The sequence below is a fragment of the Balaenoptera ricei genome, chromosome 7 (assembly GCF_028023285.1).
Source record: "Balaenoptera ricei isolate mBalRic1 chromosome 7, mBalRic1.hap2, whole genome shotgun sequence".
NCBI lineage: Eukaryota > Metazoa > Chordata > Mammalia > Artiodactyla > Balaenopteridae > Balaenoptera > Balaenoptera ricei.
Window position 1 is genome coordinate 42,680,765 of NC_082645.1, and position 25,779 is coordinate 42,706,543.

Sequence of the window (25,779 nt, forward strand, 5' to 3'; positions counted from 1 at the left end):
GTTGACGCTGAGTCCCCAGGCTTCAACTCGGAACTACTCTCCTAGTTCAAATCACTCAACTAGTTGTCACCTGCTGTCTTCCTCGGAGCAATTCCTTGAATTTCACTCTTTCAGCAAACACAGAACCCTGTCAGAGTCTCAGAAAGAGCCAGTCTGTTTGCATCAAACTCTGGTCTCATCAGCCCACCTGTGTGACAGAGCTAACTGTACTACAAGTTACACAGTAAATAGATCCAGCCACTTTTATGCTCTTCTTTAGATGAGCGTTCTCACATCTGAAGGCATTTTATATCCATGTGAGCCCTTTGGGACCCCATCAATCTCAGTGATTTGTGAGAAAGGAAGCTGTTACCTGATAACCTTAACATACAAATCATTTCTAGGCAATAGTCACACTAGTGTAAAGGAAAAGGGAAAAGGGAAAAGGCACATGCGTGAGCATCAGATAGACCGGTTCATAATCCTAACTTTGCCACTTAACTAGCTGTGTGACCTTGTGGAGATTATTTAACCTCTTTGCCTACCTCTCTAACAAGTGTTGAGAATTCAATGACAATGTATACGAAAACGGTTTTCAAGCAAGTCAAAGTGCAACATCTGATGTTATACAACCAGTTAGTGTATGGTGAAGCCAGAAACAACTCAGCCTTGGAAATTCAGTTCTTAGCATCCCCAGCATATAGTAGCTATGTATGTTATTATATGAATTAATTAATGAATGCTAATAAACCTGTAATTTTTTAAATCTGTTTTAAAATAGAAGTGACAGGAGCAGCTTAAATCTTTAACCCCCATCTCCACTTCCAGGGACTTCTCTGTCTCTCCTGAGAAGGTTAAAAAAAAATGTCCCAGTTTTAATAATCAAGTCAGATGTAAATATATTAATTCTAGCCTTTACTGACTAAAAACTATGGTGTGCTTGTATTAGAGAATCTGAACAAGAGCTTATTTGACCATGGGACAGTAACAGAGCAATTTGAGTCTGAATTTATTTACCAGGCACACAAACAGTAACACCAGCTTGTAAACACACCTGGACAGGTCTGTCTCTGTGGTAGATACTATAGAATGGCTCACTCTACATTCATTCCTAATCATCTTCTTTCCTGCCTTCTCTATATAGAGGCTGGAAAGCAAAATACTCACTTTCCCAGACTCACTTGCCATTAAGGGTAGCCTTTTGACACAGTCCTGACCAAAGACATGTAGGCAAAAATCCCTGGGGGAGGGTTTCCCAGGAAAGAAATATGATAAAGATTATTTTTGTCTGGGGTTCTATGTCCCATTTGTAAAGTTTAGACAATGTACTTTTCACAACACTTGTTTGAAGTTACTTGGAGGAAAAAAAAAATTTTATGTGACAGCTAAAAACCACCTCTACATTGACACCCAACATATCTGTTCATGGGCTACCTGTTCACCGCTGGGAGCTATATCCTGACAAGATAGCACTGATTCCCCTTTAGGTATGTGACAGAAGTGATCAGATGAGGATAAGGCTGTCACCTCTTAGAAGTGCCAACTATACAGCTATGTGGTTGATGCATTGCAGTTGGAGGACTTAGGTTCTAGAACTGACTACCATTAGAGTATGTTATAGCGGTGTCAAAAAGTAGCTGGTGAAAGAACCGTCTCTTCAACAAATGGGGACAACTGGATACCCATATGCAAAAGAATGAAGTTGGGAGTCCTACCTCACATCATGTACAAAAACTAAATCAAAATGGATCAATGACCTAATTATAAGAGCTAAAACCATAAAACGCTTAGAAGAAAACAGGAGAAAATCTTCATGAGCTTGGATTTAGTAATGACCTTAGATATGACACCAAAAGCACAAGCAACAAAAAAATAATAGATAAAATGGACTCCATCAATATTGAAAACTTTTGTGCATCAAAGAACATCATCAAGAAAGTGAAAAGACAACGCACAGAATGGAAGAAACTAGATCTAAGTCATGTATATAGTAAGAGTCTAGTATCCATAATATATAAAGAACTCTTACAACTCAATAACAACAAAAGACAAACAATCCAATTAAAAAATGGGCATAGGGCTCACACAGATATTTTTCCAAAGAAGATATACAAATGGCCAAGCACAAGAAAAGATGCTCAACATCATTAATCATTAGGGAAAGACAAATAGAAACCACAATGAGGTACCACTTCACATCCACCAGGAGAGCTATAATTTTTAAAACTAGGAAATAAGCGTCGGTGAGGATGTAGAGAAATTGGAACCCTCATGCACTGTTGGTGGGGGCGTGGAAGTCTGGCAGATCCTCAAACAATTAAATATAGAATTACCACATAACCCAATAGTTCCACTCTTATGTATAGATCCAGAAGAATTGAAAATCGGTACTCAAATAACATGTACACGCATGTCCATGGCAGTACTATTCACAACAGCAAAAAGGTGGAAACATCCCAAGTATCCATCAACAGATGAATGAATAAACTGTGGTATATGAACCTCATACATTATGGTATATGTAGAGATGCACCTCAAAAACTTTATGCTAAGTGAAAACAGACACAAAAGGTCTAATTTTGGGAGGTGGTGGCTGCATACTATAAATGTACTAAATGCCATTGTTCATTTCAGAACGGCTAATTTTTTTTTCTTCTCATTATCCTATCAAGCATTGTTTACTTTTTTTTTTCACACACACACACACACACACACACACACACACACTGTATTTTATTTTTACAAGAGATAAATAGACTGACACCAAGCATTGTAAATGGATGACCACAACAAAAGCAACAATGATTCAGAACGGCTAATTTTATATTACATGATTTTACCTCAATTTTTTTTTAAAGGTAGCAGGCTCCCTAGACCACATGTGATTAGTAGAGGTCGCTGACTTGCTGTAAAGGTATTGGAAAGTCTTTCTTTTCCTCATTAGTATATTAAATGGTATAAAATAAGAACACAACTCCATTCTTCAGTAGCCTTTCTGGGGAATATCCAATCCAGTTTTCTGGTTTCTTCTTCTGTTCCTCTGCTTGCCTTTGAACATTTCTCCTTTCGTTCAATACCCACTACTCAAGATAGAGGAGAAGAGTGAATAGTAAATGAATAAACTACAATCTTGTTAACACCTCTGGCATAAAGAAAGCAATAATTTAAATGTAGATGTTTTAAAAAAAATCACTAAAAATGGGATTATGGGATTATGGGATTATCAGGGGTCTTAGTTTCATTTATCCATGCAATTTCATTATAGTTTGGAAGAGATAATAAAATATTGCTATTGGGCTACAAACATTTGTCTCAGAACTCTTGTGACAATTTTAACCAATCTTGTAGAAGATTGGAATGCTTGGTATTCAGATTTTGCTGTACACTTTTATCCAAGCTCATTAGTTTCCTAGTGTGGCCATAACAAAGTACCTCAAACATAGTGCCTTAAAACATTAATGTCTTCTGAGTTTTAGAGGCTAGACATTTGAAATCAAGGTGTCAGCAGGGCCATGTTCCCTCTGAAGTCTCTAGGGAAGAATCCTTCCTTGCCTCCTTCAGCTCTGGTGGCCCCAGGCAGTTCTTGACTTGTGGCAGAATAATTCCGATCTATGCCTCCATCTTCACATGACTTGCTCACTGTCTCTGTGTCTTCTCTTCTTATAAGGACACCTGTCATTGGATTTAGAGCTCACCCTAAATCCAGAATGATCTCATCTCAAGATCCTTACCTAATTCCATCTGCAGACTTTTTCCAAATAAGGTCACATTCTGACATTCTGGGTGAACATGAATTTTGGGAGGACACTATTCATCCCACTACTCTACATAAGCAACCTAATTTCTTTTTTTGACACAGTAAGGTTTTTTAAAAATGCAAACTCAAATTTGGCTTCGTAAAATTAGAATAATTCTTCTGCAGAAAACTTTATTAAAAAATAAATCTTGGGGCTTCCCTGGTGCCGCAGTGGTTAAGAATCCGCCTGCCAATGCAGGGGACACGGGTTCGAGCCCTGGTCTGGGAAGATCCCACATGCCGCAGAGCAACTAAGCCCATGTGCCACATCTACTGAAGCCCATGCACCTAGAACCTGTGCTCCACAACAAGAGAAGCCACCGCAATGAGAAGCCCGCACACTGCAACAAAGAGTAGCCCCCACTCGCCACAACTAGAGAAAGCCCGTACACAGCGATGAAGACCCAATGCAGCCAAAAATAAATAAATAAAATAAATTAAAAAAAAAAAAATCTTTAACCTTCAAACAAAAATAAATCAAATTAACAACAAAAAAATCAAATCCCTAGAATTGAGTCCTCCCTTTACTTACTAAAACTGATGTAAGTAAATAAGAAAAATGGTTTTTTTTTTAAATTAATTTATTTGTGGCTGTGTTGGGTCTTTGTTTCTGTGCGAGGGCTTTCTCTAGTTGCAGCAAGCGGGGGCCATTCTTCATCACAGTGCGCGGGCCTCTCACTATCGCGGCCTCTCTTGTTGCGGAGCACAGGCTCCAGACGCGCAGGCTCAGTAATTGTGGCTCACGGGCCTAGTTGCTCCGCGGCATGTGGGATCTTCCCAGACCAGGGCTCGAACCCATGTCCCCTGCATCGGCAGGCAGATTCTCAACCACTGCGCCACCAGGGAAGCCCCAAAAATGCCTTTTGACAGAAACAAAGCATGACAGATTGGTGCTATATTATTTACAATTTATTATTTACAAAAATAACTTCAGCTTTCTCATCATGATGTTAATTCAATAAATCCTCTCCTAGAAGTCAGGGGCCTTGACACTTACAATTTTTACTAAGAAAAACTTGCTTTTTAAATCTTTAAGCCATAATTTTTTTTAACATCTAATAATCAATTTTTTAAAAATTGAAACTATAACTTATCTTCAAAAATTTACAGTGAAATTTGTTACGTAGTCAAGTATCAACTCCTAGTTGATAAATATTATAATTATTTAATGTTCAGGTAATTTTATAAACAAATTACCAAATTACAAGACAATATTGATAGACCGTACATTTTTCAAACTATAAGAACATATCCTACTTTATATAGTTTAACATCCAGGGGAAATTTTTCCTACATTAGTGAAAATTAATTTTATTATAAATTTTCAGGAATTCTTTCTAATGTACCAAGATACAATATGAAAAAGCAGAAGTTATTTTTATTTTTTATATAAACCTATGAACCTAATGTAGAAATCTGATGTTTGACAATTCCTTTGGCAGAAAACATTTAATTATAAACAGGTCTTAAATACAATCCATAAGATCACGAAAAAGAAAGAAAAATAACAACCCTGTATTTATTAACACCAAAAATATCATCTCAGTACACAGATTTAATAACGTTTTTATACTATCAACAACCTGCAACACAAAATTCATTACAGTATGGCAAAAATAATTTTTAATTTAAAAGGGAGAAGAAACTTCTGGATGTATAAAATTTCACAGATGAATGCCAATATACACTATATACATGTTGCATGTTATATCATTACAAAACTACATTAGGTGAACTTAAATGGCAGATCCCGATTTAGTGGGTGTGCAGTATTTATTCTACTTCAAAGACTTACACAGAATTAAGCTTTTACAACTCAGATCACAATTATACATGAATTATTTACACAAACATTAAAATAACTTTATTAAATATTGTTTGGGGGAAAAAATAAGATTTTCCATATATATGCAAACATTAATTATTATCAAGAGCAGCTTTGTAAATGTTTTTTATGTTTTGTTTTCTTTAAAGAATAGAAGATTCATGTCCAAAAAAGTAAGGTGCCATTTTAGAATTTTTTATAAGTATATAATTTAATTCACATAGAAGGAAAATACTGGATAAAAAACAGAACAGAGACATGAAAGGTTAAGTTTCTTTCCAGTTACTTGTACCTGAAATAAGACAATGACAGAAATTGGGCTTTCAAATACTGCTTGTTTTTCCCTTTACATGTAGACCAAGTAGTACACATAAGACTATTTTGTTCTAATATACAGTTTCTTTGAAAAAGGAACATACTTATAATCAAATTTCTGTAACTACATAAATGACAAAAATTTCCAGAGTACTGTCTTCAAATGGATTCTTGGTAGAAAGATTAAGGGCTTTCTTTAAAAAACAATATAGAAATCTTGCTTCCATGCAAATTAACGTTTTTTTTTTTGGTGGCTTCTGGGATCTTAGTTCCCCGAACCAGGGATCGAACCCAGGCCCCAGCAGTGAAAGTGCCGAGTCCTAACCACTGGACCACCAGAGAATTCCCACAAGTTAACTTTTTAAAAACAAAACTTATGTCCATTGTTTTTCCCCAGTCTAAATACCATGTATCTGTAAGCATATGTATTTGCATGTTGTGTTATCTAAAAAGTTGGCAGATGATGCAATAGTGTGCAAATTTTTAGGAAAGAAAACAATCCTTATTGGTTTACTACCTAACTCCTAAAGTATGTGGAATCTATTAGCACTATAAACTCACTTAAAACATAGGCTTCAGGAAAACTGTTTTGATGGCTTCCCTATAAAGCCATTGCCTGTTATTATTCCACAGGCTCAGGATTACTTTTGAAAGGAATGGCCAAAATTTTCAACAGTCTGGCATACCAGTGGTACTCAAATCATCTCTTTAAAAGAACAACACATCAATAAAACCATACATCATCCACACTTGGTATATATATCACATCAAATTATTAGGAATTTCTCATAGCTCAGATTCACATATACTCTGTAAAAAGGAAATGCAGCATCTCTGCACACCACACTACAGGAAAGCAAAACAAAACAAACAAAAAACCTGACCATACCTTCATTAGAGAATGGCCAAAATCACTTGAAAAGGTCATTAGTGGCAATTCTAAATGCCAAGGACCCTTGTAGGAAAAGAAATGGTTTTTTTCCAGGGAATGGAAATGTTTTGTGGGGCACTCCTCAGCCCACTTGTTGGCATGATTGGGAGACTGGCTAAATGCTTTATCACACAACTGCATTTACATCGTCTTCACTGATAATAACAGAAAACATTTTTGTTCCTCCCAAAGTGCTCTTGCTTCTGTAGACAATTATATGCTAATTATTACTCAACACACCACTGAGAGCACAACTGACAGTACTGCAAACACAACTACAATTTAAGAAGCCAAAGGAAATATGTAGGGAAGCTAAATGCATACACAAAAACATGTTCGCCTTTTAAAATAATGATGGGTGGGAAACTCTGAAAAAAAAAATACGCAGACAAAAAATACTTAAAGGTTTCAGTGCTCTCCCAATTATGATATTTTAGGGGTACATGGTGGTTTCTTTATATGCTCCTATCTCATGTTGTTTAGTGTCATAAGGCTACTTACTGGTTGTCCAGATTTGTGTAGAGAGATTTGAAAGTAAGAAAAAACTAACTGGAAGCAACTTGAAGCTGCCTCTCATCAAAAATTTGACCTCAAATAAGTTGGGACTGAAAAAACCTTTTATGGCCTATTAGAGTATAATACGTTTCTGTGCTTTATTTATTCATGGGCTTTTTGAGCTGAGAAAAAATTTTTTTCTTCTTTTAATATTTTCAGATTACAATCACAAGGGTCGAGTAGTACACTTAGGAAGGCTTTCAAGAAAATGCTTGGTCTGTTTTTAAAGGAGAGGCTGCTGCTGAGGGTAATCTGTTTGCTGCTGTGCAACTGAATGAGCTGCAGCTGCCACCGCAAAGCCTGCCGACCGCGGCAAACTGGAAGTAGTGCTCTGGTGAGATGACAGATCCACAGACATCCCCATTTGCTGCGTGTAAGCAGCTGCACCAATAGCTGACTGAAGGTGAGAGTTCTGATTCATGTAAGTAGGATTAGAAACAGTGTCTTGTCCAGCGCTACAAACAAAATTTTAAAAAGAAAACTATATTTACTTTGCATTATCTAAGTTACGGTCAGAGATCAATCATCATGATAAAATAAAAATGTCTTTTCCATCTCTTTAAGTTTATATACCTCTACTATTCCGATTATGATTTAACTACTCCAGCTATCCAATACTGTTAATGTAATTTTTATATTTGGGAAGAAGAAAGTACTCAAAAAGAAATAAAATATAGGATTATAAGGCCTATCTAATTCTCTTTTCTCCAAAATCTCTCACGGAAAACGTTTAGAAATCTTTTGAGGAGATGCAGATTGTTTCTGATGCTGGTGTCCTTGGCCAGCTGCAATGAGAACAAAACCCTGGCTCAAGTACACCCTCGGCCCATTTTCTCCCTTCCCTCTTCTCTTGATCAGCACAGAGGAGACCACTATTCCTCACCCACTCTTTATACTTTCCTTTGGTAGGGCACTTTCAAAGCTGCCCCGGATAGCTTAACCTGAATCCCTACATAAAAATAATAAAGGCAGGGAGAACATGTAATCCACATAGGGTCCTGAATCTACCCTCAAAATAGTCCTGACCTATAGTTTACTTATTGACACTATACAAAAACAAAACAAAACCCCCAAAACCCCACTAAGTTGAAAAGTCACACCAAATTGCAGGACTTTCATTTGTTCCTGTAATTACTATAGCGTATCTTTAAAAAGATATATAATTTTTAAATGCACCAAATACACTGCTTCAATATAGGAGGATTAATGTCTACACTCATCCAGTTTTTCTCTCTGTAATTCCTAGTGTCACCCAGGATAACAAAATTTTTACATTTTAACTTAATCAAACACCAATACCAATAGATGTATTTAACTTCCAGATAAAATTTATACACATGGAATTTAAGAGTGGGAAGAGTTAGATAGCCTCAACCACCAAAGGGCAGACAGCAGAAGCAAGAAAAACTATAATCCTGCAGCCTGTGGAACAAAAACCACATTCACAGAAAGACAGACAAGATGAAAAGGCAGAGGGCTACATACCAGATGAAGGAACAAGATAAAACCCCAGAAAAACAACTAAGTGAAGTGGAGATAGGCAACCTTCCAGAAAAAGAATTCAGAATAACGATAGTGAAGATGATCCAGGACCTCGGAATAAGAATGGAGGCAAAGATCGAGAAGATGCAAGAAATGTTTAACAAAGACCTAGAAGAATTAAAGAACAAACAAACAGAGATGAACAATACAATAACTGAAATGAAAACTACACTAGAAGGAATCAATAGCAGAATAACTGAGGCAGAAGAACGGATAAATGACCTGGAAGACAGAATGGTGGAATTCACTGCTGCGGAACAGACTAAAGAAAAGAGAATGAAAAGAAATGAAGACAGCCTAAGAGACCTCTGGGACAACATTAAACACAACAACATTCGCATTATAGGGGTCCCAGAAGGAGATGAGAGAGAGAAAGGACCAGAGAAAATATGTGAGCAGATTATACTAGAAAACTTCCCTACATGGGAAAGGAAATAGCCACCCAAGTCCAGGAAGCACAGCAAGTCCCATACAGGATAAACCCAAGGAGAAACACGCCGAGACACAGAGTAATCAAATTGGCAAAAATTAAAGACAAAGAAAAATTATTGAAAGCAGCAAGGGAAAAATGACAAATAACATACAAGGGAACTCCCATAAGGTTAACAGCTGATTTCTCAGCAGAAACTCTACAAGCCAGAAGGGAGTGGCACGATTTACTTAAAGTGATGAAAGGGAAGAACCTACAACCAAGATTACTCTACCCGGCAAGGATCTCATTCAGATTCGATGGAGAAATCAAAAGCTTTACAGACAAGCAAAAGCTAAGAGAATTCAGCACCACCAAACCAGCTCTACAACAAATGCTAAAGGAACTTCTCTAAGTGGGAAACACAAGAGAAGAAAAGGACCTACAAAACCAAACCCAAAACAATTAAGAAAATGGTCATAGGAACATACATATCGATAATTACCTTAAACGTGAATGGATTATTAAATGCTCCAACCAAAAGACACAGGCTTGCTGAATGGATACAAAGACAAGACCCATATATATGCTGTCTACAAGAGACCCACTTCAGACCTAGGGACACATACAGACTGAAAGTGAGGGGATGGAAAAAGATATTCCATGCAAATGGAAATCAAAAGAAAGCTGGAGTAGCTATACTCATATCAGATAAAATAGACTTTAAAATAAAGAATGTTACAAGAGACAAGGAAGGACACTACATAATGATCAAGGGATCAATCCAAGAAGAAGATATAACAATTATAAATATATATGCACCCAACATAGGAGCACCTCAATACATAAGGCAACTGCTAACAGCTATAAAAGAGGAAATCGACAGTAACACAATAATAGTGGGGGACCTGAACACCTCACTTACACCAATGGACAGATCATCCAAAATGAAAATAAATAAGGAAACAGAAGCTTTAAATGACACAATAGACCAGATAGATTTAATTGATATTTATAGAACATTCCATCCAAAAACAGCAGATTACACTTTCTTCTCAAGTGTGCATGGAACATTCTCCAGGATAGATCACATCTTGGGTCACAAATCAAGCCTCAGTAAATTTAAGAAAATCGAAATCATATCAAGCATCTTTTCTGACCACAACACTATGAGATTAGAAATCAATTACAGGGAAAAAAACGTTAAAGACACAAACACATGGAGGCTAAACAATACGTTACTAAACAACCAAGAGATCACTGAAGAAATCAAAGAGGAAATCAAAAAATACCTAGAGACAAATGACAATGAACACACGATGATCCAAAACCTATGGGATGCAGCAAAAGCAGTTCTAAGAGGAAGTTTATAGCTCTACAAGCCTACCTAAAGAAACAAGAAGAATCTCAAGTAAACAATCTAACCTTACACCTAAAGGAACTACAGAAAGAAGAACAAACAAAACCCAAAGTTAGCAGAAGGAAAGAAATCATAAAGATCAGAGCAGAAATAAATGAAATAGAAACAAAGAAAACAATAGCAAAGATCAATAAAACTAAAAGCTGGTTCTTTGAGAAGATAAACAAAATTGATAAGCCATTAGCCAGACTCATCAAGAAAAAGAGGGAGAGGACTCAAATCAATAAAATTAGAAATGAAAAAGGAGAAGTTACAACAGACACTGCAGAAATGCAAAACAACCTAAGAGACTACTACAAGCAACTCTATGCCAGTAAAATGGACAACCTGGAAGAAATGGACAAATTCTTAGAAAGGTATAACCTTCCACTGAACCAGGAAGAAACAGAAAATATGAACAGACCAATCACAAGTAATGAAATTGAAACTGTGATTAAAAATCTTCCAACAAACAGAAGTCCAGGACCAGATGGCTTCACAGGTGAATTCTGGGACCAGGTGGCTTCACAGGTGAATTCTATTAAACATTTAGAGAAGAGCTAACACCCATCCTTCTCAAACTCTTCCAAAAAATTGCAGAGGAAGGAACACTCCCAAACTCATTCTATGAGGCCACCATCACCCTGATACCAAAACCAGACAAAGATACTACAAAAAAAGAATATTACAGACCAATATCACTGATGAATATAGATGCAAAAATCCTCAACAAAATACTGGCAAACAGAATCCAACAACACATTAAAAGGATCATACACCACGATCAAGTGGGATTTATCCCAGGGATGCAAGGATTCTTCAATATACGCAAATCAATCAATGTGATACACCATACTAACAAATTGAAGAATAAAAACCATATGATCATCTCAATAGATGCAGAAAAAGCTTTTGACAAAATTCAACACCCATTTATGATAAAAACTCTCCAGAGAGTGGGCATAGAGGGAACCTTCCTCAACATAATAAAGACCATATACGACAAACCCACAGCAAACATCATTCTCAATGGTGAAAAACTGGAAGCATTTCCTCTAAGATCAAGAACGAGACAAGGATGTCCACTCTCACCACTATTATTCAACATAGTTTTGGAAGTCCTAGCCACGGCAATCAGAGAAGAAAAAGAAATAAAAGGAATACAAATTGGAATAGAAGAAGTAAAACCGTCACTGTTTGCAGATGACATGATACTATACATAGAGAATCCTAAAAATGCCACCAGAAAACTACTAGAGCTAATCAATGAATTTGGTAAAGTTGCAGGATACAAAATTAATGCACAGAAATCTCTTGCATTCCTATACACTAATGATGAAAAATCTGAAAGAGAAATTATGGAAACACTCCCATTTACCATTGCAACAAAAAGAATAAAATATCTAGGAATAAACCTACCTAGGGAGACAAAAGACCTGTATGCAGAAAACTGTAAGACACTGATGAAAGAAATTAAAGATGATACCAACAGGTGGAGAGATATACCATGTTCTTGCATTGAAAGAATCAATATTGTGCAAAAGACTATACTACCCAAAGCAATCTACAGATTCAATGCAATCCCTATCAAATTACCAATGGCATTTTTTACGGAGCTAGAACAAATCATCTTAAAATTTGTATGGAGACACAAAAGACCCCGAATAGCCAAAGCAGTCTTGAGGGAAAAAAACAGAGCTGGAGGAATCAGACTCCCTGACTTTAGACTATACTACAAAGCTACAGTAATCAAAACAATATGGTACTGGCACAAAAACAGAAACATAGATCAGTGGAACAGGATAGAAAGCCCGGAGATAAACCCACACACCTATGGTCAACTAATCTATGACAAAGGAGGCAAAGATATACAATGGAGAAAAGACAGTCTCTTCAATAAGTGGTGCTGGGAAAACTGGACAGCTACATGCAAAAGAATGAAATTAGAACACTCCATAACACCATACACAAAAATAAACTCAAAATGGATTCGAGACCTAAATGTAAGACAGGACACTATAAAACTCTTAGTGGAAAACATAGGAAGAACACTCTTTGACATCAATCACAGCAAGATCTTTTTTGATCCACCCCCTAGAGTAATGGAAATAAAAACAAAAATAAACAAGTGGGACCTAATGAAACTTCAAAGCTTTTGCACAGCAAAGGAAACCATAAACAAGACGAAAAGACAACCCTCAGAATGGGAGAAAATATTTGCAAACGAATCAACGGACAAAGGATTAATCTCCAAAATATATAAACAGCTCATGCAGCTCAATATTAAAGAAACAAACACCCCAATCCAAAAATGGGCAGAAGACCTAAATAGACATTTCTCCAAAGAAGACATACAGATGGCTAAGAAGCACATGAAAAGCTGCTCAACATCACTAATTATTAGAGAAATGCAAATCAAAACTACAATGAGCTATCACCTCACACCAGTTAGAATGGGCATCATCAGAAAATCTACAAACACCAAATGCTGGAGAGGGTGTGGAGAAAAGGGAAGCCTCTTGCACTGTTGGTGGGAATGTAAATTGATACAGCCACTATGGAGAACAGTATGGAGGTTCCTTAAAAAACTAAAAATAGATTTACCATATGATCCAGCAATCCCACACTGGGCATATAACCAGAGAAAACCATAATTCAAAAAGACACATGCACCCCAATGTTTATTGCAGCACTATTTACAATAGCCAGGTCATGGAAGCAACCTAAATGCCCATCGACAGACGAATGGTTAAAGAAGTTGTGGTACATATATACAATGGAATATTACTCAGCCATAAAAAGGAACGAAATTGAGTCATTTGCTGAGACGTGGATAGATCTAGAGACTGTTGTACAGAGTGAAGTAAGTCAGAAAGAGAAAAACAAATATCGTATATTAACGCATGTATGTGGAACCTAGAAAAATGGTACAGATGAGCCGGTTTGCAGGGCAGAAGTTGAGACACAGATGTAGAGAACAGACATATGGACACCAAGGGGGGAAAACTCCGGTGGGGTGGGGATGGTGGTGTGCTGAATTGGGCGATTGGGATTGACATGTATACACTGATGTGTATAAAACTGATGACTAACAAGAACCTGCAGTATAAAAAAACCAAACAAACAAAACTAGTAATACTAAACTTTCATTGGGTTATTTGTATGGAAATATGTTAATATAAATGTTTCAGACATTACATGAAATTTCTAAAAACTTTGTATGTTCTGGTATAATGTTATAAGTCATAATTCTAGTTATTACTTTAAAATGTATATCTCAGAAATAAAAAAAAAAGATTAACTATGAGTTGAACCTGGATGATGGATACAGAAGAGTTCATTATACTGCTATTTTTGTTTATATTTTATTGTTTTTATTGTTTTCTATAATAAAATGTTTTTAAAAATTAAAAAAAAAAGAAAAGAGTGGGAAGAGACCTTACAAATCATTACACATGACTGTACTGAATAAACATTTTGTGTGGTTAAGCAAAGTTAACAGAAGACAAGATTTAAACATGTTTTTCAGAATAGAAGTTAGTATGAAAAATTAGACTACAAATTCCACAGCTCAAACACTTCTTTTTAAGAGTCAAAGTAACAAAATTTTCTGATTTTTAGGAGTACCTGCTCCTAAAATATGGCTGGGACTACTGTACTAGGCTGCTTAGAGCACCGTGCTAAGTATACCCTTACAGGACCGAAGTACAGGCTTGGGTCCTGTAAGGGACAGTTAGCTTTATTTTGTCCCAGGGACCCAGACTATAAGCCAGGTCTAGGCACCATCTCAGTATGGGTAGCAAAGCTAAGACAGCACCATTCCGATTTCATGGGATCTTGAATGGGCAGTTCTACAACTTCATCTCAATAGCAAAAGAGGGCACTATAATTATAAAGAGAAGGGTCTAATTATTCTCATTCTGAAAATCTGTGAAAATTTAATGCATATAATTACAAAATTAACACAGCTCCCAAACACTTACCTTAAATACGGAGTTGGGGCAGGCTGTGTTGTCACTGAGGAATTCACATTTGGAGGCATCGATCTCAGTGGACCGATTTGATCTGGTCCTAGGCTGTAGCTTTGGGCAACAGTGACTTGGTGAACACTTTGACCCATATAGTTTGCACCATGTGGTTGAACTGGATATGTCTATTAACCAAAGAGAAAAGTTGACTCACTGATCTCCCAAACAACTACCTAGCAATACATTTAAAACTTTAAAAGACTTAAATGAAATAAAACGTTATACTTCTTTGGGAAGCAATCTGATTCTACCAGTCTATCCACCCTAGTATAAAAAGCAGAGCGCTTCCAAATCACAGTGCCAAATCTATGGAAATTTATGATTTACTTGTTCTTTTATTTTGCAGGGGGTTGAAAGGAAGGGAGGTGGTGTACTTTTAAGGAGCACGTTGGAATCCACCCAGGTTGCCTATTACTAAGTAACATGTCTTGCTGAAGAGCCACAGAAAACTATATACTCCCTTGAAGGGCAGCACAGTATCACTTCAAGTTACCATCAGAGAGATGACCTTCTTCACCCCCATCTCAGGGTGACTTATTCAATTTCTTAAGAATGAAACTAAAAAGTAAGTTGAAGAATAAATGGTATCAAGGCAGAGTGCAGGCCCTCTCTGCCAATGCCTCCTTCATCCTGCCTGCAGGACAGATAGGACAAAAGGAAAGAAGAACTATGGGTAAAGGAGATGTACTCTTAAGAAATAGCAAAATGGTCTAAGTCTCTGTGAATATTTATATGTGCCCTACTTAATTTCCAGGGTAACATACAGGATCTACCACCTGCTTACCAAATACAGCATCAAAACAATGCACGTTTAATAAATATCAATCGCTCCAGTTTTAAACTGAGCTCATTTTTAAAATTAATTTTTATTGGAGTATAGTTGCTTTACAACGTTGTGTTAGTTTCTGCTGTACAGCAAAGTGAATCAGTTATACATATACATATATCCACCCGTTTTTAGATTCTATTCCCATGTAGGTCATTACAGAGTATTAAGTAGAGTTCCCTGTGCTATACAGTAGGTTCTTATTAGTTATCTATTTTATATATAGTAGCATGTATACGTCAATCCCTATCTCCCAGTTTATCCCTCCCCCCCACCCTTTCCCCCTTGGTAACCATGAGTTTTAAACTAAGCTATTTTTAAAGCAAAGACCAATGACATGAAAATTTAGAATGCTAGAAATGCCAAATCAACTATGACATTAATAAGTACTATCATATTACCTCCTTAGCAGACACATAACAGCCCACTTACCACAGGCTGAGATGGTGGGAGTGGACCTCTTCTGCAGGTTAGGATTCCTGAGTGGCCTTCACAGATGCAGCTAATGGTGTGTTACGCTAACTTTTTTTAGTACGAACTTTTTTTTTCAAATTAGAATAGGAACTTTGAATATTTCAAATGCTATTATGCACGAATAGTACAGATAGCATCATGTGAAGAATCAAACTAGACAGAAAGCTAGCTTTCTAAAGAAATGAGTTATGCTTAGCAAAACACAGATTGTAAATAGTATGCAACTAAACAGAAAAACCTGACATAGGAATAATAAATAGCCCTTTACAGACACACAAAGAAGTAAATACAACATACAGTCCCATAACACAACGGCGCAAACATTTCTTTTTGTTCCATGTTCATAGCAGGAGCAGATAACTCTTTGAAAACAGAAGCAATATTGAATAAACTCCAGCTGTCTTTTGCACCCAGAAATTCTTTCTATTCTCATATGTAATGATTCTCATCATTTTCAAAAGTTCGGGGCATGGCATATTTGACAAATGTATCTTGTCTGATGTGAGTTACCATAGTAACTATTCTTTTTTTTACTTAACAATTATGTTGTGTGAAGTCATCTAGATTATGCATCCATATTGTATCTTTTCTCCTTGGTGTCTCCTTCACACACTCCTTTACATACCAGTTTTCGTAAATTAACATGAAATTTGTTCATCCAAACTCATTCTGAATTCAACCACTAACTGGCTGAAATTTCAAAAAGGTTTCAGAATACTGGATACTGATAAATATAAATATTCAGTTCAGCTGGGAAACACAGAAAAGGTCTAAAGTTCTGGAAAAGATGGTGTTCATGAATGGCTCATGGAACCTGCATCCATATGCCTGCATCATATATGTTATGCATGCACAATTTAAGTTGTGCATCTAAGAAAATATAAAGCATGATCTGAGAACAAAATGAGTTCTTTAATGAAGACTTTTAATAATCACGTAAGTCAAAGAAATCTTAAGAGAAATTTAAAAGAAACGTTAAATTTTGCTTGCTGAGCAACAGGAACAGCATCAGTACCTCATCTGTAGAACTTCTGACATGCCAGGCACTGTCCTAAATCAAAGGATTTATACTTTATACTTACAAAAAGGATTTACACTTACATAAAGGATTTACACTTTATATTTACAAAAGCTTATGAAGAACAGAACTCCCCTCATATATTTAATGGTCTCTTCATTATGTTATAAATGAACTAAAATGTATTTGTGAAATATCAGTGTCTAATTGTCCTGGTGAACACTAATTGTTTAGCCAACATTTTTTGACAAAGATGAATTTTATAATGTTATTCATGGACCATAGAAATTTTAATACTATGCTTTAAAGCTTTCTTTTTTTTAAATTGAAAACTTTTCTTAAATTTTGAAAAACGTTCTCAAAAATGCTCACCTGCATTGGAACTCCAGCTGATGAAGGTGGGTAATGTGCTGGATGATGGATCTTTGAATAGACTGAATATACTGGTGCTTCATTCATCAACTTGTTATATAGTTCCAGAGCTTCCAAGACTTTTACATTCAATTCAGACAATTCTGAATGCTTCCTAACATAGAAGGGAAGCACTTTAATACTCTTCAAAGTTTTTAAGCACTTTAAGCATATTTTTAATTTTTAGCAACATAAATTATTTTTAAAAATTTCCCACATTTTCTACTCATATTTTAAAAGGTTCTTTATATATATGAAAGTATACTCAAAAAGGGAAAATGGGAGGAGGAATTATTTAATTCATGTAATGTCTAGGCTGATATACCATCATAATATTAGGGGAACTCCTTTCCACACCTCATAAAATGCAATCAATTCATAATTTTGGTGCTAGGAGAATGTTGTTTCTTATGTTACAGGTCTCTGTTGGAAATTCAATTACAAAGAAGAGTAATTTCTAAATTTAGGAAGAGTCCAAGCCTTAATTAAAAATCTTAGTAGAAGAAAGTCCTCAGGCAAGGCCCAGAGCCTGCTATGAAATATAGTATAACTGAGATAAAAGCACATTCACAAACAAAATCACACACATTTTCATTTGCTCATACTCATGAAAGGATCAACTAAAACAAACAAACAAAAAAAAGAATAATTATCCTTGAAAATGCAAATGAAAACAATATAACGAACTAGTCTCTACTGCTTGTTTGCTGGTTTCTTCCGAAAAAGTGAGTGAAACCAGGTCCAAATAAGAACATTTTCAAATTTGCATCTTTAAATCTGCCCAAGGAACTCCAAAGCAAATCCTTTTGACTTGGTACAGTTTTGCCTGTTACCCTGGGAGTAATAAAGAACTCCCTTTGCAACTGACAAGTTCATAAAAGTTGAAGGGCCACTTTATCTGGCCTAAAGCACCCACAAGTCTGTTTATTAAATGTAGCTTTTTAAATATGTACACAGAGAGACTCGAGAGACAAGAGGCAAACGCAGGCAGCCAGACACAGGGCTCCCAAATACATGACCTGGACTGAGTCCCATCAGGACTTGTCACCTTTCCTCTATCAGAGACTGTTATGTCTGAAACAAACATAAAGTGCTGTTTCCTCTCTTGCATGTGTGACTGTATAAAGGAGGTCAAACTCTATTTTCAGAAATACCAGTTATAAGTCACACAGGAAGCTTCAGAAATTAGTGTCCATGCTAACAAATTTGTGACTAAGAAGTAACCATAGGCAATTGGTCCACATAACCCAGTATACTGATGAACACCAGGAGTACATAGAAGGGCAGGATGACTGAGCACATTTGAGATCACCTTCCAGGATTTGAGACATAATACCAAAGAAACAATAAATTTTTACTAAACTGTGCCCAACACTATCCTGGGACAGAGAAATTAGGCAGAAGGTGTGGTCCTCTCCTTCCGAAAGACTGCAACTTACTAGGGAGACAAGGCTAAGTACCTGAAAAATAGCAAATGATGTAAGACAGCATATATTTGAATGCAAAATTAAATGAAATACGTAGGGAACAGAAGAGTTTAGAGGAGGGGATTAATTTGACTGAAAATGCTTTAGGGAGAAGCTAGGACTTAAGTTGGCACCTGAGGAAGGATGGAGAGGCCAAGCAAAAAAAGGAAGACTAAGTCAGGTCAGTGGGACACTGTGAATTAAGGCAAGTGAAAGGAACGAGAAGGGTACACGAGGGAAGAATGAAAAGGGCAATTTGATTAAGGTGGTAGGAAACGGTTTTCGGAAGGTAGTAGGAAAGAACGTTAGAACAGCCTGGAACATAGTTAAGTTCAAGCTATGGATCTCTCTTCAATAACTCTATGTACACTTTTTTTTGGTCAATTTATATTGTTTACACAATATAATTTCCTAGTGTGATAAATGCTACAAAATTTCATTCTGTACAATGACAGACAGACATGAAATGTAAAATTTTAAATTCTGACAGTAAAGTTGTTTTTCTTTTAAGGAAAAACAAACTGACAATGATCCATTCAAGGGAAGAAGCAATATTTTATTCATCTCTGAATGTTTGACAAAGGTAAATAGTCAATGAAAATTTTTTGCAGAACAGTAAGCATTTTCCAGAACAGGAGATGCATCTGCAGTTAGTGGGCACGGAATGGAAAATGCCAGCTGGCCTATTCAGGAACTGAAATTGAAGAGAGAACTGGTTAACAGGTGAGCTTTCACTCAAAAAATTAATTCATATCAGAAAATATCACTCTAATTTTTAATTGTTCTAGACCTTTTTCTCTGAAGATATTCTTTTTTATCAACAAAAATAAAATTATACTGTCATATCTTCGGTTTTTTTCCATTATATAGCATGACATCTTTCCATGCCAATAGATATTTATCAATGGTAATGCTTTTTATTGTAGAATGTATGGATGTAGAAGTTTTTTAAACCAATCTCACATTGAAAGACATTTTAGGGCTTCCCCGGTGGCGCAGTGGTTAAGAATCTACCTCCAATGCAGGGGATACAGGTTCGAGCCCGGGTCCTGGAAGATCCCACATGCCGCAGAGCAACTAAGCCCGTGCCACAACTACTGAGCCTGCGCTCTACAGCCTGTGAGCCACAACTACTGAAGCCCGCGCGCCTAGAGCCCGTGCTCTGCAACAAGAGAAGCCACCGCAATGAGAAGCCTGCGCACTGCAATGAAGAGTAGCCCCAGCTCGCTGCAACTAGAGAAAGCCCGCGCGCAGCAACAAAGACCCAATGCAGCCGAAAATAAATAAATAAATAAATAAATAAAAATTAAGGGAGAAAAAGAAAGATATTTTAGTTACTTTCAAGTTTGTTATAAATAATACTGTGAAGAACACTCTAAGAGCTAAATCTTTGCATATATCCCTATGTATTTAGTATTGCTGGGTTAAAAGATATAGACTATGTTTAGGCTCCAGAAAGGTTTATAATAATTGCACCCCTAGCCACACCTAAGATAATACTATTTTTCTTTTTAATCTTTCCCATTTGATTATTCACTGACCATTAACATGCCTTCAATGAAACCAAAGTAACAGATGTATAGATAGATATTCAATGCTTTCTCCAAAATAAGACCAATAAAATGTGATGAAACTGCTACCATCATTTCATTTACTGCGACAGGGATTTATTTTTCATTTCTGTAGAAAATACAAAAAATTTACAAAAAAAAAAGTCCCAGGGAACAACGATTATAATCTTCAGTGACGAGAAAAAATCTTGCTGCTACTACTCTTCTCTGGTAAAGGCAGATAAGAAGTAAAGTAGTTCCTGTTCTTGTTGTGCTGTTTTGTACACAAGTTCAGTAAACACAAAGGGAGGATGGTAGAACACTAAAGCCTTCTCCCTTGTCTGCCATTCACTATGGCTGCCCCCTCTGACTTCAGATAGAAAGCTCTGAGGAATAAGAGAAGGAGCAAAACTAAGTTAAAAGCTCAAAACCCTGACAGTCTGTCTTTCAGTGCTACTATTTCTAAGGAAGTGTAAGACTAGATGGGATAATGAAATTAAAAGGACAACAGAGATACAGAAATACAAGGAACAAAAATGAGAACAGAAGGTATATACACTGGATTTAGAGTCACACACACATAGGAAATTTCATTTGAAAGTTTTACAAATACTACTTCTCATTATATAACAAAACAATGCTTGCCTAAGATCCCTATTCTCATTTTTGTGCTTTATTCTTCACGACTCATTCTCTCTCAACTCCAGCCCAAGTAGGAAAAGGAAGACTGGCACTGTAAGAGCTGGAGTCTATCACTCTGCATGTAATATACTGCCATGAAAAAAACTGCACCAAAATCAAAAGTACCATTCTGCTATTAGTTTGTAAGAGTTTTGGAAACTTGAGAAACAATTTCAAAAGATTGGAACAGTTCAACAAAAACTCCCTAGCTTAAAGTTCTGCCAAAAACAAGTAAACTTAGGAAAACTATATTTGTTATTTCCTGCATGAAGAATCTCACCTATCAATCTCTTCAAGTTTTTCATCTATCATTGGACCCATCCGTTGGCAGATATCTGTAAATACAAAAATATTTTAAAATCTTAAAAGTAAAAACCAGTTTAAGTCAATTTCAACAATTTTGAACAACAGAGCACCAATATGCAACACCATGCAAAATACAAAGAGAATTAAGCTTATGCTAGAGAAGGGACTATAAAAGACCAAATTTAATACTATTCAGCACCAACATTAATATCATGTGACCAAGGCAAAGTCAAAATCAGAACAGAAATCCCACCATGTTCTCTGGAAGTACTAAGTTTGCAGACTGAAATTTGGAGTTACCTCAAAAATCTTAAAAATACCTAGAAAACTATTATTAGCTAAAGTAAAAGGAATTTGAGTCACAGTGTATAAAATATGTAATTATGTAGAGATTAGATATGAACATTTTTCATTTATTTAAGCCATTTCAAAATAAAACATTTCATATATCTCCAAATGTAAACATTGATACAATAGTACAATATTCTATATTCATAACCAGGCTTTCTTCCATAAAAAAATTTAATAACATTTATCCATTTATCACAGAGATTTTTCTCCCAATGGATTAAAAAAGGCATAAAGACATTTGTTTTAATTGTTTCAGAATTCTTAGAGACTAAAAAGACACATCAGCATGCATCAAATAACTGCATTACAAAGTTAACACAGATCATGTATAATTTTGACATTTAAAATTATGACACAAGAGAATTAAAAGAGGAGTAAGAATTTCTAACATTTTGACTCAATTAATATGCTGTTATTTCTAATTCTGTCCTTTTTTGGACTGCAAGTTTCACTAGTGATATTACAGAAAAGCAAAGACTTCTTCACTGGACAGGATAGGCAGTTTTATAGCAACATCTTCTAAGTAATATGTTTACTCATTTACTACACCAGTCTATTTCCCACCAGAGATTTCTAAACTCTGGAAGCAACCCAAAGCAGAAGAAATTTAAGACATTATAAATAGCTAAAACATTAAATGACATTAATCACTAATATTCACTTAGTACCTTCTAAGTCCAAGAGGTCTTGGGAGTCTGGTTTTGAATCTGTTGGATCTATACTCTGCAGTACCTGCAGGGCTCTATCCATCTTATCCTAAAAAAGTAATAGGACACTTTACAAAGAGTTTTAATTTCAATGAGAATAAAAATTACTCTTTCCAAGCATTCTCAAGGATAACACATTTTAAGTCTCGACAGTTTAACCATTAAACAAAAGAAGGATCCTACCTCATCTATATAAACAGGCTCAGGCTCTGACTTCTTAATTTCCTCCTCCTCATCATCAATTACATTCAATTTGTCCACAGCTGCTATGGAAACAAAGTAAACTTTAAGTTCCTTAGTATTTACTTTGGTATTTTAGTCATTAATTTATAAGTAGCCTGTGATTATCCATAAGAAAATGGAAACCCTTTAAATAATCACATTTCATAATCAATATACATTATTACGTACGTTCACTCATTCATGCCACAACCATTTATTTAGCCCTTACTACGTGCCAGGCATTGTTCTAGGCATTGGAAATACACCAGCGAATAAAGCAGACAAGAATCCCTGCCCTGATGGAACTTACATTCTAGAGGAACAAGTAAGCAATATTCATGGGAACTGTCATTACAGGCACTTTCCTGAAAACTGAGTGTTATCACTAGGGTGAATATATATATATAAGAGAGTAGACAGAGTATTATCTAGTTAGCTAATTTCAGAGTTAAATCTATGAACTCCTTCTACACTCTTTCCTTGCTATAAAAAATTATTTTCTATATGTACAAAAAAATAGACTTGATTTCAACCTAACTTTGATAACGGTTAAAGCGACACAAAACAAAAACTTTTCATAGGAAAAAGAAGGCTGAAAAATAACTTACAAACATACATATACAAAAAACTATTTAAGTGCTCACTGGAGTACTGCTATAATGTACTATATTTTAATAAAGTAAATTTTAGTAAAAAAATTATAATCAAAATTTATATAACCAAAGAACTTTTAAGTCCCAACAGTTATTTCAAATATTTGGCTAACTTTCAAATACGCCCTAAGGAGGAGAGCTCAGCATAACATGAGGACTTACTGAAAACCCCAAATATTTTTTCCTTTTAAAACTGCAGTTCAATCTCTCTAGCCTATGCCAAGGGGAAATCACCATAGTATAGGATTCCCTGGTCTGTCAAGTTATTAAAACTAGTGTCTCCAATTTTCATACCTACTTAGAGAGTCAGACTAGAGGAATAAAAAGTATAAATAGTGGCAGAGCACTCAGTATTCATCTCTCTCAACTTCATTTTAATTCAATGCATCACCCTACCCATACAAAGATGATGTTAAACACAGTACAGAGAGCTTTCAATTTAAGTTCTTTCTCTAGAACTATAAACATTAGAAGCAGTATGTCCAGCAGTGAGTCAGTTAGTACAAGTACATTCTAATGGCAGACTGGCTGACTTTAGTATCCTGGCTGTAACCTACTAGCCACATAACCTCAGCATCAGTTTCCTTATCTGTAAAATGAGGTAACAAAAGTACCTACTCACAGACTTATGAACATTAAACGAAATAGTGCAAGCAAAAGATGTGGCATAACACCTGACAAATGAGTGCTTAAACACCACTGAGCAATTCTATTTTTGATCCTCACCATCATTAATATTAGCATCAGCTATTCTTTACACTCAGCTCCTCCCAACTCCCTGCCTGCCTAACAAATGGAAGCTTTCTCTGTATGGTTGGCAGCAGCTGAGGGGTAGGGTCTATGGCTGCAAAACTGAGTGAAGTTCAGAAGATCTGAACTAGGGACCTACTGTCTTGATTACATGACTTTGTTATTGTTCTGAGTTCGCTAGGATCAAATCAAGGCGAGGAAAAGTCTAAAACTTAGGCGTACTCCTAACCCCTGTAATCACACTCAGCGCTTGTCAACCAGTTCTCCCAACCACCACCCCACCCCCTGCCCGCTTTGATACTGTGCTTCAGTGATGAATAAAACAAATATTTTTTTGTACTGAACAAACACATACTGCCTCTTAAACCATAATTACATTGATTTAAATATTTACATGGTGAGGCACAGCTTATTTTATGCCTTAAATGTACCTCTGTACATTAGCTCTCAAAGGATTTAAAATATAGTGATAAGGAAATAACTCTTGGAATTGACCTGGGATAAGTTAACGCCTTAATTTGGTAAGGAGTAGGTTAAACTGTATTGCTTATAAATAAATGATTTAAAACAAGAGTTAAATGCCAATCTACTTTATATTTCAAACTGAACCACAAAATTCAAGTTAAAAAAAACTTCAATAGGTTTAACCTTCCCTCAGACTTAACTTACCTGCCTCAGGTTCTATGTTTAAATTAGTTGTTACAAAATTAGATGGGAAGAGTCCTATTCCTCTGTGATTTTCTCCTTTCCACCAATTGGCATCACTGAAAATACAGTACAAAAATGTCACTTGTTAACTCTACATTTCAGTACACTAATGTCAAGAATAATTAAGATAAAAATTAAATTTAGCCTACTTTGAAAATACCAGCTCAAATCCCACTATATTTAAATGCAGTTCTTCTTAAACTTAATAGGAACTATAAAAAAACACAAATAAAATAAACATCCATACTCCCATACTTAAATTTAGAACCAATCAGCAATTGGTCGTATTTGATTCTGGGCCTTATAAAAAACCAAAACATTATAAATAACACTGAAGTTTCCTTTATCAACATCCCCAAGTCCCAAACTCACATCCATCCTTCATACCACCACTATCAAGTTGGTATGTCACCTTCCTTCAAGTGTATTTTTTATTCTTTTACTATATCTATATAGTAAACTCTATAGATATAAATATCTATATAGTAAACTCTATAGATATCAATATCTATATATCTATAGATATCTATATACCTATAGATATCTATAGCCAGCTCTACAGATATAAATGCTAGTCATTATAGATCTTTTAAATTTTATGTCAATACTTTCAGCTCTTGCTTATTCCTTTTAAAGATCCATCACACAAACATGGCATAGTTGATTTATCCATCCCCATACAGGTGGACATTTAGGTTATTTCCAGTCTTTCACCCTTATGAAAATTGGGGCAATAATCATTCTAGATTTTAGGGTGCACATGCAACAATTCTCTAGCTTATTCACAGACATGGACTTGCAGGGCCACAGAACACATTACTAGTATTGCCAAATGTTCCCTAAAGTGGTTGTGGCAATTCACCATCCTCCTTTCCCT

General features: G+C 35.8%; 1 protein-coding gene across 3 annotated transcripts in view; it reads right to left on the minus strand.

The window, feature by feature from the left end:
* Positions 1–5,389: 5,389 nt before the first annotated feature.
* Positions 5,390–25,779, minus strand: part of STAM2 (signal transducing adaptor molecule 2) — a 62,956-nt gene continuing 42,566 nt past the window's right edge. The window contains exons 8-14 of one of the 3 annotated variants that reach the window (XM_059927870.1): positions 24,864–24,958; positions 22,753–22,832; positions 22,531–22,618; positions 21,486–21,540; positions 17,470–17,623; positions 14,735–14,904; positions 5,390–7,856 (exon numbers count right to left, since the gene is read on the minus strand). In XM_059927870.1, the coding sequence (XP_059783853.1) occupies positions 7,625–7,856; positions 14,735–14,904; positions 17,470–17,623; positions 21,486–21,540; positions 22,531–22,618; positions 22,753–22,832; positions 24,864–24,958 (874 nt within the window). In that variant the 3' untranslated portion in view covers positions 5,390–7,624. Of the gene's footprint in view, positions 7,857–14,372; positions 14,635–14,734; positions 14,905–17,469; positions 17,624–21,485; positions 21,541–22,530; positions 22,619–22,752; positions 22,836–24,863; positions 24,959–25,779 lie in introns of those variants that run through there. The other 2 variants (XM_059927869.1, XM_059927871.1) reach the window with 2 other exon arrangements.